Source organism: Perca flavescens, chromosome 14 (genome assembly GCF_004354835.1).
Source record: "Perca flavescens isolate YP-PL-M2 chromosome 14, PFLA_1.0, whole genome shotgun sequence".
NCBI classification, from domain to species: domain Eukaryota; kingdom Metazoa; phylum Chordata; class Actinopteri; order Perciformes; family Percidae; genus Perca; species Perca flavescens.
In genome coordinates, this window is record NC_041344.1 from 33,521,687 (window position 1) to 33,540,350 (window position 18,664).

General features: G+C 41.9%; 1 protein-coding gene across 3 annotated transcripts in view; it reads right to left on the bottom strand.

Moving 5' to 3' along the window:
* phf14 (PHD finger protein 14) overlaps window positions 1-18,664 on the bottom strand; it is a 131,662-nt gene that overhangs the window by 16,734 nt on the left and 96,264 nt on the right. For all 3 annotated transcript variants that reach the window (XM_028596594.1, XM_028596592.1, XM_028596593.1), the window contains exon 17: window positions 12,588-12,705. In XM_028596594.1, the coding sequence (XP_028452395.1) occupies window positions 12,588-12,705 (118 nt within the window). The remainder of the gene's footprint in view (window positions 1-12,587; window positions 12,706-18,664) is intronic.

An 18,664-nucleotide genomic window follows, 5' to 3' on the forward strand; every position in this document is an offset into this window, starting at 1 on the left:
TTATTTTTTGTGAATGTGTTTGCTTGTAAACGTTCAATTCAGATTCCGAGGCTTTTTCACGCATTTCAAAATGTAACTACACGTCGCGGCGACACACGTCTCTCGGCCGTGGCTTGGTAGCGTTGCATTTCCCCCCCGACTCATGTCCTGGTTCTCCTTCTCCATCAACACCATGAGATCAAGGAGAGGGTTCACTTCTCCTGCTCCAGATCTCCCACCGTGGTCAGAAAGAACAGGGGAGCCTCTGGTTCTCTCACTAGGACTCTAGAGTCACTACTCACTCTGAAGCTACCGGTAATCACCGTCACTCTCGCACTACACACACACCCCCCCCACACACACACACACACACCGGCTCGACGCATACACCAGCGCACAAGTATAAACATCAGACCGCTTACGTCGGCTACGGTGAAAGCTCCGAACTTCCTGTCAAAAGCAGTGTGTTTTTCTTCTGAAAACATCATTGCCTGCCTATTGACGGATACACTGCCCTCTGGTGGACAGAACATATACAACTTATACCAATATAGGTCTTAGTGAAGGCATTTAATGGTCAAAATATTATTAATAAATATTTGAATATCTTGAATATTAATATTAATAAACAAACAAACGTCGAACATGATTTTTGGGCAAAAGTCAAAGCCCTAGTTTGGTCACACAGACAAAATACAAACAACCTGAAGATTGCAAACAACGTTTAAAATATTTTGTAAACCCTATCCTTCCAAAGAAGGCCAAAAACTGGATATACATTTTCGACAATGTGTCTGGGATACAGGTAGGATGTGCCAGTTGTTAATAACCTAGAGATTTGAAGCACCGCCCAAACCTCTGATTTGTCCAATGATTCAAATAGACATGGTGTTGTGCTGACTGACAGATCAACCAATCAGAGGTTTGTGTAGCCGGATTTAGAATGGGGGATGTCATCTTCCATATAGCTAGCTAGCTACTGAACTACATCCAGGAAAAACAGTGACAGAAAAATTGCCACGAAAGTAGCGACAAGCTTGGATGTGTGACTCTGAAACCAACTAACATGAACATGATGTCAGAATGAATGAGTTCAGTTTGATCATCGCCTGCTTGGTTGGTGACTTTTTGTGGAGAGAGGTCAGGACATTTCATACAGCTTTCAGCATGCTTTCTTGGGGCCAGCATCTGGTGATCATTAGATCATAATCCAAAAATGATCATACTCCAAAAATGAAAGTGGTATAATAATATATGCCATAATGGTGGCACTATCTACACCAAAAAACAATAATTCTAGCCTAACCTTCCAAAAACCTTTAAAGTGCTCATATTATGCTCATTTTCAGGTTCATAATTGTATGTAGAGGTTGTACCAGAATAGGTTTATGTTTTTTTTTTTCAGAAAACATAATATTTTCGGTGTTGTAGTTTGCAGACTGTCCCTAAGCACTTGTCTTGCCCTCTCAACACCGGAACTAAACAGACCTGAATTAGCACAACTTTTATGTATTTCTTTCACATCTACTGCAGTCAGATTCACTGTGTTCACTCAGAAGGAATCACTCCACTTGAGGCTAAAAACACGTTTAAGACTTGCCCTGTTTCAGCCTCCTGGGTGCTAACACTAGCAGGAGGATAACACGGTGTAGTGTAATGGCAAAAAAAAAGATGCATATAAGTCTAGTGTTCTTGTGCACTCATTTGAGAAACTGACTCCACACTGGGCTGCGGCCTTTTGTGAAATCATGTTGATCCTATTTGCAAATATATATGTTTTTTAATAAAATACAAAAACCCAACTTGGTTTTAGTCTCAGTCTGTCTTATATGTTTCAATTTACTAAACTCTCAAACTCTTTCCCCTGCTGCAAAGGAAAATTCCATAACAGTAGGCAGCACCGATTGTTTTCGTTTTTCTCACTACTGACAGCACTCCAAATTCACAAAAACAGAGCTACGTGTTGAAATCGACCAGAATTCTCCTTTAAGGGAAAGTTTCCAGATTTTCTGCTCTGCTGTACATGCAGATGAATGTCTCCAGTACCCGTTTATCTGTGTTTTTTGCCCCCAACTGGAAGGCACCGTTGGGAGGCACTGGTTATGGTTATGGTTATGGTTATGGTTAGGGTTAGGGTTAGGTGCCTTGAAGGCAGCGGTCACAGCACTGCCTGGAAGGAGCAGTTGGGGGTAAAAAACACCATTGAGCCCAGTACCCAGAGGTGTGCCTTTACCCACCGGTAAATCTCCCGTTGGATGACTCACTTCAGAAGGATTGAAAATCTGCAACTTTTCCTTTTAGGGCCCTATTTTAACGATCTGAAACGCAAGTATGAAACGCAAAACGCAAGTAGCTTTGTGGGCGGGTCTCGAGCGCTGTTGCTATGATACCGGCGGGATAAATGACTCTTGCGCCCGACGCAAATCTAAAATGGGTTGGTCTGAAGTAGCTAGGTGTGGTTTGGGTGTAATGTGAAAATAACCAATCAGAGCGTCATCTCACATTCCCTTTAAGAGCAGGCGCGCTTGTTCCATGGCAGATTGCTATTACGACGGAGGATTTGCCTGGCGCACGCCAGCGGGAGCTGTCCGGGATGCGGCAAAGTAATAAATGCCCGTCTTGACCGGGTGGCGATGTTGCTGCGGCCTCTCTGGCGCATCTCCTCAAGTCTGGAGAGGATTGTAGCAGCCATGGAGCGTGGGCCTCCAAACGCACCACCTGCTCCTGTTGTGCCCCTTCCTCTTCCCCCCCACTGCATCGCGCATTACTCCCGGACCAGATCCCGCCATAGTTCAACATCACGTCTCATTAAGTCCTCTAATATTTCCTCATTTATGTCATCAACACATCCATGATTCATGGAACAAACCACAAAGAATGCTGGGACTTTTTGAGGATTGTACTGTAAAGTGCCTCCTGACCGATCCAAACACCTGAAGCGCATTTTCAGTAATATTTTCCTTTGTAATTATGTATGGTTTGCAAAAATGGGAACTGCTGCGTCCGTTTAGATGAGAGAAGTGTATGCGCGTTGTGCACACGCTACATTATGGCCAAGCATGCGCCCCTAAAATAGCATCTGAATAACGCGCTACTGACTTTAGACTAGCACCACTGACTTTAGACTAGCACCACTGACTTTAGACTAGCACCACTGACTTTAGACTAGCACCACTGACTTTAGACTAGCACCACTGACTTTAGACTAGGACCACTGACTTTAGACTAGCACCACTGACTTTAGACTAGCACCACTGACTTTAGACTAGCACCACTGACTTTAGACTAGCACCACTGACTTTAGACTAGCACCACTGACTTTAGACTAGGACCACTGACTTTAGACTAGGACCACTGACTTTAGACTAGGACCACTGACTTTAGACTAGCACCACTGACTTTAGACTAGGACCACAGACTTTAGACTAGCACCACTGACTTTAGACTAGCACCACTGACTTTAGACTAGCACCACTGACTTTAGATTAGCACCACTGACTTTAGACTAGGACCACTGACTTTAGATTAGCACCACTGACTTTAGACTAGGACCACTGACTTTAGACTAGGACCACTGACTTTAGACTAGCACCACTGACTTTAGACTAGCATCACTGACTTTAGACTAGCACCACTGACTTTAGACTAGCACCACTGACTTTAGACCAGGTTTTTCCTGGTCAGTGGCGGAATTGTTTTTTGAAACTGCAAAATAGCACCAAGTAACGTTTGCGCTGGAACACGCCTCCTCTTTTCGTTGAACCGCCCCCGGGAGCGCAAATACATTCCCTAATTTACCGACGTGCGTCTGTGGAGGGAAAAGTCCGCCCTGCGTCGGGTGCAAAATAGGAATGATACATGCGTCGGTGTACAAAGGCAATTGCGCTGAGTGCAAGATAGGGCCCTTAGTGTTTAGCTTAGCGCGGCGCCATAGCAACCATAAATAACACTGGCTCTAGCTGTTTGCTGCTTCCTGTTTGGTGCTGGAGGGAACGCACCCATTGGTTGTTGACAATGTTCACATGATTTAACTTGACTACCAAGACTTAAAAGTTACGATAATATCATACAGGTTTGATTTTGATGGAACATCAAGACTGGAAAAAGACTGACTCAGACTGAGTTTTATGACCACCTTACACAAACAACTGAGACGACGGGAGCGCCCTGAGTCTAGCAAGACTCTCAGGATTTCTTTCCAACATTGGAAATTAGTCTTGGTGTTTTGGAAATGAATACCTGTTTTTTAACCAGTCTTGAAGCATTTTATCAAACATAATTCGACATCTACAACTGTGTATGTGCTAAATATCTTCTGGCGGCGCAACATAAAACTAAAATTAATACTGAAAAATATTAAATTAAGTGGAAGAAGTAATAGTCATTTACATTTGTGATAAACAATTTTCATTCAAAGGTAACGTTGTGATGAATACAATCGTGATGCAGAGAAGACGTAGTGCTTGAGTATACTTCAGTGTGAAAAGTCTGCTGGTAATGGCATATTAATTGTTAATTTAATTGTTAATTTAGTAGGCAGTATGACGTGCATACTGATTGAATATGTATGCAGTACATTATTACGCAATTTCTTAGCATCATATTGTCATTGTGAGCATGTTATCATGTTGACTTTGGCTGTGCGTTTGTTCAGCCTCACAGAGCATGGCATGGCTGTAGGATTTTAGTCTTGTAGGATTTTTGCATCAATGTGATGAAGTACTTCACTTCCTCCTTACTTATTCCACTTATCTGTCAGCTATTTATTTTGCTGGATTACCCAAAAACAAAATCTAAACTGATCTAAATGCCATATACCATGATTGAATTTAGGCCTGTAACAATTCAAAATTTTGCTGTACAATTTATTGTCTCCGAAATATTTGCGATTAACAAAATAGTTATGTCTTTCAGTCAAAAATATTTATGTATTAATTTTTCAGTGACTTAAATGAATATAAAATTGACAGTTACCCTCAACAGTTACATTAGGACTTATGTTAGCAGTTAATTGTGGTTAAACAAAGAAACAGCAATTATATAAAAGAAAATTGTGATTAGACAATTATGTAATAATTGTTACAGGCCTAATTGAACTACAACTACAGAGCAAGTGGTTACCTTAGGAGTGGCCAGCCTCTCCCTGCTAACAAGGACCGGATCAGGCCAACCTGTATGTACTCTCTCCTGGTGAGGAGCACAAATCATAGGCAGAACCATAGCAAAAACACAATGCACCCATAAACCAACTAAACAGGACTATGTCAAATGATAAAGTAGCAAATAAACTAAACATTACAAATTAAGGATTAAGCCGATACTAAACATTGTTAATTTTGGGAGCAGAGGCTTGTTAAAAGGAAGAAAGGCAGCCCTTTCACAGTATGATTCATTGCATCTCGCCTCTCTCCATTATTGCAGTCTTATTGTCGCACATTTCAGCGTGGCCACTTGGAACAGATCTTGAGACGTGGATGGACGCCACTTGGTCTGACTGAGACCTTAACCGTCTGAGGTCAAAGGACACACCAGCGATTTCAAGTGATGTTTGACAACACTCCTACTCGAAAAGCCATATTAAAAAATTTAATCTTAGACATTTATTTAATATTTCATTCATGCATTACACTACTTTTGTGAACCCAAGACTTAAACTCATTTCAAGTACCAAAACAATTGAATGTAGGTATATTTGAGAGATTTGAGAAATATTTCTGCTTTAGGGCCAAATTATCTCTTTATACATTGCTCTGTAACAATTTTGGACGTCACTATACAGAAAGCTGAATTTTTTCTGAACATTTTGATATGAAACACATGGCGATCAGGTTATACTGTATATTAAAAGGAGAATTCTAGAAGATATGTAAAAATGCCCTCAGACCTCAGAGGGTTAATGTTTAAAACTCCAGTACAAATAGAGAAGTATGATGTTCGTGTTAAACTTTTATCCTAGCAATCCCCTGGAATGTTCAGTGCAATACACAAACATGCTGAATTTCAAACAAGACATTTAACCCAAACTGTGGTCAGCATCACATAATGTAAGATACTCCGTGCCGCTTACTGCGTACCTCTTCCTTCAGATGTCATACATCTTCCTCTCAGATAAGAGCAGTGGATGTGGGGAGCTCAGACAAATCACTTCCTGCACCATTCTTTGTAACAGACAGTCAGGCAGAGGGTTGACCGTCTGCTATCTCGGCCAGCAGCTGAATCTCAGTCACAACGATCAGGTAATATTCTGCACTTAATGGTGGCATTTAAGAAACATTCTCCCTCCACGGGCAAAAACGGTGCATGACTTGGCATTTAAAAGCAGATAATAAAACTTTCCTTAAATACAGCTCTCATCTCAGAGTGCTTTTTAGATGCCCTTAGTGGAGTCAATTATCTCCCCACACTTGCTATTACTGAGACACTCTGAGCACCTTGTGCCTTAAAAGGTCTGTACACCATGCTTTCTCAAAAATGTCATATTCTTAACTGCCTCTCAAAATGTAGACCTTGCAACATTAGAAATGGCATGCACGTGATGGCTTCTTTTATCCATTTGTTGCTAAAACATGCCTCTACAATGTGCTGGACAAACTCAAATCAAATATTAAAAAACCCTTCCAAATCGGAAACCATTCACCCCTTAAATATATCTATGAGCTACTTTCCAAAGTCGAACATAATCAGATTGGTGTATGTATATGTATATATATACTAATATACTATACTAATCTATATATATATATATATATATATATATATATATATATATATATACAGATTAATATAAAACCAAAGTTTGAACAGGCTTACAGTTATTGAACACGAGTGATCTTTGCTTACTAAAGGAATGGAGAGAAAGACGTTCACGCTAATTTGTCACGTCAACACAACAAACGTTATTCTCCTGTCACCAGTGAAATGTCGAGCTGCTCTGGGGGCAGAGAGAGCCGAAGCCAAGAGGTTCTCCCATTTGATGTTAACAAGTAGGAGGGAGGAGGAGGAGGAAGGCAGCAACTTCATAGGGACAAGATACTCCAGAGGGAATGAGAAACACAAGTCTATAAGGTGGCAGAACGAGGGAAGTGAAACAGAGAGTTGAGTGGGAGAAGGCCACAGAGACTGGCTTAATACTTACTATTTGTCTTTACTGCTAAAGGTCTACAGCATAAAAGTATAATATGTGAATAAAGTCTACTTGTGAATCAATGATTAAAGGGGAAAATACAGAACAGGTTTCATGCGACATGAGGATTTAAATTCTACAGTGAATATTGTACTTGATTGATACTGTCCACACAGAAAAACAACAGAATTGGACTGTTCAAGCAAGTTACACTGTCAAGACACCTTTTGGGGTCATGAGATTTAGCTATGTTCTATCTTAGAAGCAAACTGGGATGTAGTGTGACATAACAGTGACCAGTAGTTCCAGTGGTCCAGTAGTTTGGTCAGCCACACATCTGACTAGAGCACGTGTTGTTTATCGTTGCTATGGCGCCACGCTAAGCTAAACGCTAAAGAGGGAAAGTTGCAGATTTTCAACCCTTCTGCAGAGTGTCATCCAACAGGAGTTTTACTGGCGAATAAACACAGACCTCCAGGTACTGCCGGCATTCATCTGCATGTAGGACAGAACAGATAATCGGCAAACTGTCCATTGAGTTACCAGCTAATGCTAGTGGCAGCGGTGCTAAGCGCTGCACAGAGCAAAGGTGCCGCTGCAAAATAGCCTCGGGAAGGAACTTGTTTTGGTGGAACATGTGTACGTTCAAAGATTGTTTTAAAAAAACAAACTCAGATTGGACAGATAGTCTAGCTAGCTGTCTGGATTTACCCTGCAGAGATCTGAGGAGCAGTTAACCATAGTCCTCATAAATCCACCGCAGTTAAAAATGCCAACACAAAGAAAGAGGAAGGAAACGGGACATTCGGCGGAATTTGCGGCGGCACCTGAACAATCCTGGAAGTGGATCTTCGACCATGCAATGTGTGACCCTGCAAGATCCCCAAGTCTTTACGTATTATGACAGTCTTTAATATTAGAGGTGAAATGATTGTCTTTGGATGTGAGATGGTGTCAGACTAGTCATTTTAAAGTCTGTTCAAAGTCTTCTAGTGTTGCCATAAGGTTCTATGAAATCAGGATTACACACAGTGTTGATTTGTGTTTGTAAATCTTGATTAGAGCCCGACCAATATATCAGCGGGCCTATATTATTGGCCGATATTAGGCATTTTCCAAACTATCGGTATCAGCATTTATAATGGCCGACAAATTAATATTTAAAAAATAAAATAAAAATGGACGAAACAGCCTTCAACCATGTTAGTAGCCGTTGCATAGTTTGACCACCAGAGGGCACTCTACAACGTCAGCAACACGTGTTTAACCCTTTAAGTTTCATATCTTGAGTTTGTATTTTTATAAATCGCTGAATTTCTATAATTAATCGCGATTAATCGCATGTTTTATTAAAATTAAAAAAGAAGGGTACTAAACAATAGTCAGCAACTTGTTTATTGTTAAGGCCATTAATAATAATAATGTAATAACTATAACAATAACTTATTTCACCAGTAAATTGCTGTTGAACGACAAAAACAACCACCAGATGGGAATAGGGTATTTTACAATTACTGTGAATGCACCACGAGGCTACCTGTTTTAAGTGAATGCACCGTCTGTGTTGTTTAATTTCGACAATGGCAGCTGCTGTGCTGCAGAGCAGACTGTTAGGTCCCGCTGTTGGAGTCCTCTACAGTGAAATCCAGTCACACTTTACACTGTTTAACGTTAGCTGTCAGCATTTTAACCATGCACGGAGTTTGTGAGGGTGCAGCGGGATCACTGCCCCCCCTGGTAGCTAAAACGGGATATTTTATAAATACTTTAAATAACACAAAACAACTAAATGGTGATAGGTAATACATCTGATTTCATATACTGCTTTATCAAAAATAATATTTTTTCAGGGCTCTGCCTCTCACCTGAGACCATTGTCGACGCATATGCAGGACGCAAAAAACAATAATTACTGTTGCACTAGTCTGGACATCTTACCGTGCCCATGTTGCAATAAAGGTTACCTAAATGCCATGTATATAAATTTGCTGTCAGCTTACTAATTGATTGCACGTTTTGTGTAGATTTGGACTTGTATACGTTTTATTCCACTTTGTTTAAATGGCGAAATTCACCTCGTTTGGACCTGGCTGGTGAATGTGATGCTCGTATAGGCCTTGCTGGATACACCGTGACTCTGTTTGTAGATCTACTGATCGCTGTGGATTACTTTTTTTTATGTCATTGGATTACGGCAAAATTTTTTTTTTTTTTTCTTAACGTGTCTTAACGTTTTATGGTGTGATTGCGCTTGGTTTCTGCATTTGGAGAGGCATCTCAACACACTTTAGCTCCAACACTGATTGTTCACTGTTACATTTTAGTTGAATTTAAGTGTCGGGGCATTCCGCCACCGTCTGTATTTTGTGCTCCAAGACAGCTGTGCTGCGACTGGATTTCATAAGGGTGATTTGTTAAATTGTTACAATGTAATTTAAAATCTCCTTTAAAAAATAAACATATGTTTATTTAGCATGTTTGTTTAGTCCATATGTGCTCGTGCTGTGTTCCCAGGTCTCAGCTGCTACGATGAGTTTTTTTTTTGTTGCGCCCCCTGGCTCGAATGTCAAACTCCGCCCATGATTTTAACTCTGTTTAATCCAGCTGCTAGCTAAAGGTAGGCTAACGTTACATGCTGTCAGGTGTAGTGTAAAGTTAGGCACCAAAATGAGGCATCGAAACTTTTGTTCTTATTCGGTCTCGTTACTACCATTTAGGTCAGCACGTTTCGGTACCCAACCCTACTTACCAGAGTCAATATAGTGTCCAGTAACTTCTAAATAATTTTGATAACTCACTGTCGTCCAGTGATCACCGGTTGATGAGACAGCGTTTGCACTTTGGTCTCAATAACAGGTCGGCGAGTAGCACTCTCCAAAATAATGCTTTGCCTGAGCCCGCTAGCATCAACCTGAGTCACGCTAACTGTCCTATGCTTAGCTCGTAGCTGGTAGCCCAAGATTGACGTGCTTCGGTGATATTTTAATTCCGCTTTACACAATGTGCCTATGGCTTTCGACTTGTCTACGAGCCGTCCGAGAGTTTTGGAAAATAAAAAGCACCATTCAGACTTGTGTTGCTGCTGGATTTCTCCATCATGGATGGTGAAAAGAAATTAATAAATGACAGCCCTAATTTTTATACATTTTATTCATCAGAACTAATATTTTGATGTTCCTTTGTTCTGTTGTGACAATAAAACAAACAAGTGTATTTTTAAAATGCAATATCATATTATTTTAGTGAGGACTCATAAATAACTACTAATAACTAATGTTTGGGAAATCTGTTTATGTTTTGTTACACATTTCTGGATTATTCATTTTTGTAACATATATCGGCCAATCTATCAGAATATCGTCTCCAGTCTTCATCGTATTGGTGCATTCAAGGATTAACCACTAATTATTTTTGTCTTGAGGACAGAATAATTTGATCTGTTGGGAAAAAAAGAAATGCTAGAAACACTATTAACTGGAACCAAAATCAGATGACGTTATTAAAAAGTGACTGTACATATAGCTTATTAACTGAATGAAGTGAATTCTGTGTTATGACAAAAATCTAGTGAATTCCAATTATCAACAGAAACTGATAAAAGCATATAAGTTCATCAAGATCCCTGAAGCTGCAGGGCTCGTTTCTTCTCAACAGAACTGTGCCGAGGTTCATTAGAAGTTAGGGTGGAATCCCTGTGGACTGCAACTAACCCAAAATCACTTTATGGATACAAGAAGACAGATGTTGTCATCTGATACTGGAACATGCTGCCTGGACTGATGCTCATATTAGCACAGATCAGGCCACCAGGTCAGCTAAAGTTAGGGCAAATTCATCAGTTGACTATGCTACTTAATATATCACCAAATGTATTTGTGTGTGGATACTGAATGTCAAATAAAAAAACATATTTGGCACAAAGATTGTACATTCATGTAAAAAACATACTAAAAGACTTTTAAAAGAGAGCTTTAACCTTTTGGTTTTCTTGATAATTGAATATTTTGTTCCTATGATTCAGCGTTGATGCAGCGTTTATAATTCACTTCCTCGCCAGCATCAATCAGTGGCCATTTTCTACATAGATGTGGCCGAGCAGGACATTTTTTAAATGAAAAATGTAATCCTGCTTTTAAGGATCTATTTTTGAAATGGACTGCTACTGTACTTTATTTCACTTCACTTCAATTTTCACATAATCACAGTAAGTGAAAAGACCTATGCAGTTACCAGGCAAATGTCCAGTGGTAGCTTAGGGCTCAGAAATGAAAAGTGTGGAAGCAGGAGTCAGATGGAATTTAACGGTCGTGATCAAACACAACACAAACAAATGTGTTACATTTATTTCCCTCGGAATATTTTGAAACCTGCACTGTTAATAACCACAATCTTTTGCAAATAAACACACACACACACACACACACACCTCCACACTTCCTTTGCCACATAGAAAGATTTTGTGTGAATGCAAAGCTTCATCCTATGTGTGTGTGTGTGTGTGTGTGTGTGTATGTGTGTGCGCGTCGGCTAAACTTATGTGTATGAGACGCTGAGGGGCAAACAGCGGTTGAGGAATGAGAACACAGTTATTGGCTGGGGGTTACACACCCACATGGGGCCCAAACGCTCTTTGCTAAGGCCCATAAAAGACTAAGAAGAAAAGACTAATCCAGGCACAGGGCAGGGTCTCTGCAGATACAGACACCACCACACACTTCTAGTGGGTCATAAGTGATGATTGGGCGGGATTACTTTTGTACTAGTCTACACATGGTTTTTTTTCCATAGTAAAATACTGCATATTATACAATACAACCATAAGATACAAACAACACAAGGACCAATCATCAAAACATTGCTTCAAGGCACCAAAGGTGATCAACAGGGTACCTTTAACAAGTGAAACTCCATTTATTACATAATGTTTTCAGAGATATTTCAACATAAATTCTGGTCCCACAGTGAAATTTTGGAGTTTTCTTAGTTTGAATGGAAAATGAAAGTATCCTTCCTTTAAATTGTATCCCCCTCAATTGGTACTGTTTGACTAACGCACTATATTTAATGTTAGTTCAGCTAATATAAAAGGAGCTATACACTCTTTGTGTCTGTAGCTATAGCTAAGTAGATAATTTAGGCAATTTATATTACAACAAGGCTGGGAATGTGGATGACCATCTGGGAATAACAAACTGTTAGTGCCCATCCACATAAATATTGCACCAATCAAATGACAATACCAATATTGTCAGTTGGTATCAGAAAGACCCCGCCAGCAAAGGGGGGCTATCACTGCAGAATGTAAAACGCTATTTTAATTTTTTTTGGTAATAAATAATAATAATAACACAAAAAGAAAAACCAGTACCACATATCTTAGCAAAATACTCTCATGATGTGATGTCAAAGCATGTAAGCCCTACCCCAACTGAACACCCTCCCCCCCCGTTGCTTTCTGAGACATGCACACATAGTACACACTCACCTTGGAGGAGGATGTATCACACTCCTGGCAGATCCAGCCGTATCCCGTCTGCTTGGGGGATTTCTTCAGCGGGGGGTCCAGACACCCGAAGTGATAGCAGAGGCGGCACTCGTCACACCTGAGGCACAGACAGGAAGGGCACGTGTTACCCCTCACATAAATAAAGCCCCCCTGTCTTCCTACAATGATGAGGCCAGCTCAGGGGCTATGATGGATGATGACAGGGCAGCTAGTTGTCAGTCATGAGACTTTGTTAATGCATTCCAAAGCCCCGCTAATCACTCCACTCCCTTGACCTTACACAGCAATTGACTGTCCAATGGTTCATATGAGCGGCCAGATAAATACAGGCCCTGTTAGTGTCAGATAATGTCTTCTAAAGCTGCACTGACTCTGTGTCCTCAGGTGAAGTAACAAAGCTCAGACAACAAAGAGGACACACGTAGAAACGTGAAAGAAAATATGCCCGCAGAAGATGACCATGGCCAATGCGTTGATTCAGAACAGGGGTCTGCAACCTTATGCACAGGTAGCTCAACCAATGGCACACTAGCAATATGTGTGTAAGAGAGGTTTTTTGGAAAATAAAATCAAAGGAGCACAGCTGTTTTATTTTTTTACTTTTCAGCCAACCTGCCCTACTCTGCCTCTGATTGGCTAGTACTCACAGAATGCGGCGCAAAGGGAACAATAACAATGCCTGAGCGGGCTCCGTAGATGATGGCAGGCTTAAGGCAGATATGGCACACTGATAGACCTTTTTCACAGCAGACATGTTGACATGTCATAGTAGGAAAAGCACAGCTGTATTCAAAACCATTACTGATGGCTGCATTCCACTTAGGAGAGGTCCTGGTATTGGGCATGCGGACTCACTGAAATATCTTACTGGGACACTTGATGGAACTGAGCCATTGTTAAGGTTATCAATTTCAGCTGTTCTTTTCCTACTATGACAAGTCAAAATGTCTGTTAGCGGGCGTTGTGGCCTGGAGCTATCTCTCATCTGCTCATAATTCAGTGAGCACAGGTTTTGGTCTCTGTGCAGGTATGATGGTACTAAATTCCTACAGTCACTGCACCCAATATTGGCCTGAGGATGGCGCTAGATGAGGATGTCAGAGGATCATCAAAGTAATTACAATTCACCCTGAGAGGAATGTGAATGTCTGAACCAAATTTCATGGCAATCCATCCAATTATTCTATAAAGCACAGGTAATGTTAAAATCCAATATATATGATATATAAATCCAGTCAAAAAGTGGCTTAGGAGTGGACTTGCAATGCAAGGTGGATAATATCAACTGTAAATTTATGTTATTAATGTGAGAAGTGCTTTTTTTTCCACCGTGTCACGGCAGGATTTTATTTTTGCATTGCAAGTCCACTCCTACGCCCCTTTTTGACTGGATTTATATATCATATATATCGGATTTTAACATTAACTGTGCTTTATTTTAAAGTGGAGCTTTATATTCTGAGGGAAGAGCTGCTTGTCCTTCTACTTCTTTTCTTTATCAGCATAGCGTGAAATAGGGCTGCACAGCATTGGTTTTTTTGTGATAATTTATTTTTTATTAGCACCTTCAGACAAACAAAACAATCTCAACAATATGCGACAGATAACGTCAGATGGCACACAGAACAAAGAATAAAGACCCTCACCCACCAGCGCTGAGCTATCATTTTCTTGGTTGCAGTTGAGCCGGCTAGCCCAATCTTTCTCTGTCTCTCAAGCAGGTGTAATTTAGAGTCGTCATTAAGTAACAAAACAATTGGGTCAGTAGGAATTCAACATCCTATCACATCAGATATTATTGATGTTGTTTTATTCCAAAACTCATGCACCTGTTCACACTACCAGACCATATGTAGGAAAGTTCCAGTTTGTTCAGGTTAACAGAACGTACAATAGGGAGTGGGAATGGCTTTGGAGTCATATCTCTTCTGAGGAGTCCAATATGTCCTATGGCATATGTTGATGTGGATATACTGGTGTTTTGGGTTCTTGGAACAGTGGAAAATGTTGTCACAAACTGTTGTCCAATTAATTGCGTTCCCCTCAGGGTTCAGCACTCGTTCCCATTTCTTTACTATTGGGAGTTCTCCTATGGATACTTGCATCAGTTTAGAACATATCTTGGACACTAATCCTCTCACAGGAAAATCAGCAAACCATTTAATGACTGGGTGCGCCTCAAGACTGTTTCCCCATGGCACTCCATAACATTTTAGGGCTGACCTTAAGCGCAGATAAAAGTAGAAGGATGTTCTGGGGACCTCAAAACTAGCTCTCAGGTCTTCAAAACTCAACATACCTTCCTCATTGAATAACTGCTCTAAAGTATAAATACCTCTTTCACTCCACTGGTTACAAACAAAAGGTTTGTTACCAGACATTAGGTGTGTATTGAACCATATTGGGGTATTCAAATGCCACTTATTGGTGTAGCATAGTTGCTCCTCCCCCTGTTTAAAGTTGGTCAGTGTGTTGGTGATAACAGGGCCATAGGCTAGCATACATTTTTTGGACACACAGTCAAGGACTTCCAGTGAGGTTTTGCTCTATTTCTCTCCATGGAACTGTAGATGAGGGGTCCATCTACACTCTGAGGGCCACTCTGAAAGGCTCTGCGGTACACTTTAAAGGTCCCATGGCATGAAAATTTCACATAATATGCGTTCCCCCAGCCTGCCTATGGTCCCCCAGTGGCTAGAAATGGCGATAGATGTAAACCGAGCCCTGGGTATCCTGTTCTGCCTTTGAGAAAATGAAAGCTCAGATGGGCTCATAATTCTCCTTATGATGTCATAAGGAGCAAGGTTATTTCCCCTTTCTCTGCTTTGCCCGCACAGAGAATTTGGCCCACCCATGAGAGAGACATCAAGGCCACACCCCCACCCTCCACCTTGCCCCCCCTCTCTCCTCCTCAATAGCTACAGACACAGAAATGGCACATCCTGAGGAAAGCTCATTGTGGGACTGGCTCTAGTGGCTGTAATTCTGCACCAAGGCTGAATTTTGGGAAAGAAACTTCAGATACAGTATTAGGGGACCACTAAGGTCTATATAAAAGAGACTTCAGATACAGTATTAGGGGACCACTAAGGTCTATATAAAAGAGACTTCAGATACAGTATTAGGGGACCACTAAGGTCTATATAAAAGAGACTTCAGATACAGTATTAGGGGACCACTAAGGTCTATATAAAAGAGACTTCAGCTACAGTATTAGGGGACCACTAAGGTCTATATAAAAGCATCCAAAGAGCACCATGTCATAGGACCTTTAAAGGTGCAATATGTAATATTGTATGTAATACTGGCAGCTAGCGGTTAAAATAGTTACTGCACTACGTTCACGGAGGTTGCCAGGCTGAGACCGCAGCATTCACAACAATGTTGCTAGACGCTTTTCTCACATAGCCAGACATTACTCCACAGCACAGTAGAGTAGCTAACGGTAGATGCTAGTCTCACATAGCCAGGCGTTACTCCACAGCCCAGCGGAGTAGCTAACGGTAGATGCTGGCTATATTGACAGTCATAAAAGCCCATGCTCACGCGGAGCTCTGTAACCAACTGACAGACACACTTTTTCGGCTTAAAATTACAGTATGAACCACTAAAAACACAACAACCTCACTGTCCTCTCCACACGCCAGTCAGGCACACTTCCTCGGCTTAGAATTACAATATGAAACGCTAAAAATACCACTACCTTGCCGATGGAACACACTTCATTGGCTTAGAATTACGGCAACAATCGCTAAACACACTGCAAACTCACAGTCCTCTCTTTCCGATTTACAGCCCCCCTCTCGTGGCTTAAAATAACTCACCGTTGTCGGCTCCAGCCGCTAAACTACATGTTGTAAACAGCCATGGGCTGCTTCCTCCGGTAATGTTAGCAGGGTTAGCATGGCGGTGTTAGCCAGGACCAGTCGGGATCACTTTACTGGCTATGTCTCAATTGTTTTTGCGAGTAACCAACTCGGGTACTCTAGCTATATAATTCAATGTGAGTACACAAATGTTGAAATGACAAAAAATGCCCATCCCTAGTAGCTGTGATAAATTAGCCTGAAGCTAATGTTTACCTGTTCAGGAGAAAATAAGCCAAATGCGTCCTTTTGGGATCCAAGCTGTCTCCATCTTTCAAATACATCTCCAATATTTACCAGGGGGTTGTTACGTCTCTGGTCACGCAACTGTTAGAAACATGCCGTTTTCTTTTTTTTATGTCATGTAGAATCTATCTCCGTTGATCCTGTTGGTTTGTTTGCTGCTTTCATGGCTGTACTACCGTTACAGCTGTAGCGCGCTGGGTTTACGTTTTTACAGGTATATCTGGCAACCCGGCCTGCCTGTCAAACTGGGCCGTTGATAACAACACACAGATTAATACATAAACATAAATTCCGTCACGGAATGTAAATTTCAAAAAGAAAAAATACTGACATTAGCATTGTTGTCAGAAAAGATAGTATTTCAGTTTAACATGTTTCCTAAATATCTGATGAGGCACTGGTGTCATTTTTGGATTTATTACAGTACAAATATTACATATTGGGAGTATGCCCAACCGGTCTACATGTGTTTTGTGGATTTGGAGAAGGCGTATGACCGGGTCCCCCGGGAGATACTGTGGGAGGTGCTGCGGGAGTATGGGGTGAGGGGGTCTCTTCTCAGGGCCATCCAATCTCTGTACAACCAAAGCGAGAGCTGTGTCCGGGTTCTCGGTAGTAAGTCGGACTCGTTTCAGGTGAGGGTTGGCCTCCGCCAGGGCTGCGCTTTGTCACCAATCCTGTTTGTAGTATTTATGGACAGGATATCGAGGCGTAGTCGGGGTGGGGAGGGGTTGCAGTTTGGTGGGCTGGGGATCTCATCGCTGCTCTTTGCAGATGATGTGGTCCTGATGGCATCATCGGCCTGCGACCTTCAGCACTCACTGGATCGGTTCGCAACCGAGTGTGAAGCGGTTGGGATGAGGATCAGCACCTCTAAATCTGAGGCCATGGTTCTCAGCAGGAAACCGATGGAATGCCTTCTCCAGGTAGGGAATGAGTCCTTACCCCAAGTGTAGGAGTTCAAGTACCTTGGGGTTGTGTTCGCGAGTGAGGGGACAATGGAGCGGGACATTGGTCGGAGAATCGGCGCAGCGGGTGCGGTATTGCATTCAATCTATCGCACCGTTGTGGACGAAAAAAGAGAGCTTAGCCAGAAGGCAAAGCTCTCGATCTACCGGTCAGTTTTCGTTCCTACCCTCACCTATGGTCATGAAGGCTGGGTCATGACCGAAAGAACGAGATCCAGGGTACAAGCGGCTGAAATGGGTTTCCTCAGGAGGGTGGCTGGTGTCTCCCTTAGAGATAGGGTGAGAAGCTCAGTCATCCGTGAGGAGCTCGGAGTAGAGCCGCTGCTCCTTTGCGTCGAAAGGAGCCAGTTGAGGTGGTTCGGGCATCTGGTAAGGATGCCCCCTGGGCGCCTCCCTAGGGAGGTGTTCCAGGCACGTCCAGCTGGGAGGAGGCCTCGGGGAAGACCCAGGACTAGGTGGAGGGATTATATCTCCAACCTGGCCTGGGAACGCCTCGGGATCCCCCAGTCGGAGCTGGTTAATGTTGCTCGGGAAAGGGAAGTTTGGGGTCCCCTGCTGGAGCTGCTCCCCCCGCGACCCGACACCGGATAAGCGGACGAAGATGGATGGATGGATGGAAATATTACATATTGGACCTTTAAGGTCGGGGAGGGCCAAGCCTCCCATGTTTGTGGTACATTGCAGAGTTGAATATTTTAGCCTAGGCTGTTTATTTTTCCAAATATACTGCCGAATTAAGGTATCAAGTTTCTTCCAGAAATTTTTAGGTGGGGGTGAGGGGATCATTGTACTTAAGAAATTCACACGAGGAACTATGTTCATTTTAACAGCAGCAATCCTGGACCGTAGTGACAATATCGTTTTTTTATCGTCATCACAATAAACTCATCGTGACAGGCTGCGACATAACGCAAAGGACACTCCGAAATTTTTTGTGTTAGTTGAAAGAAAATATATAAGTTCAACAAGCAATGTG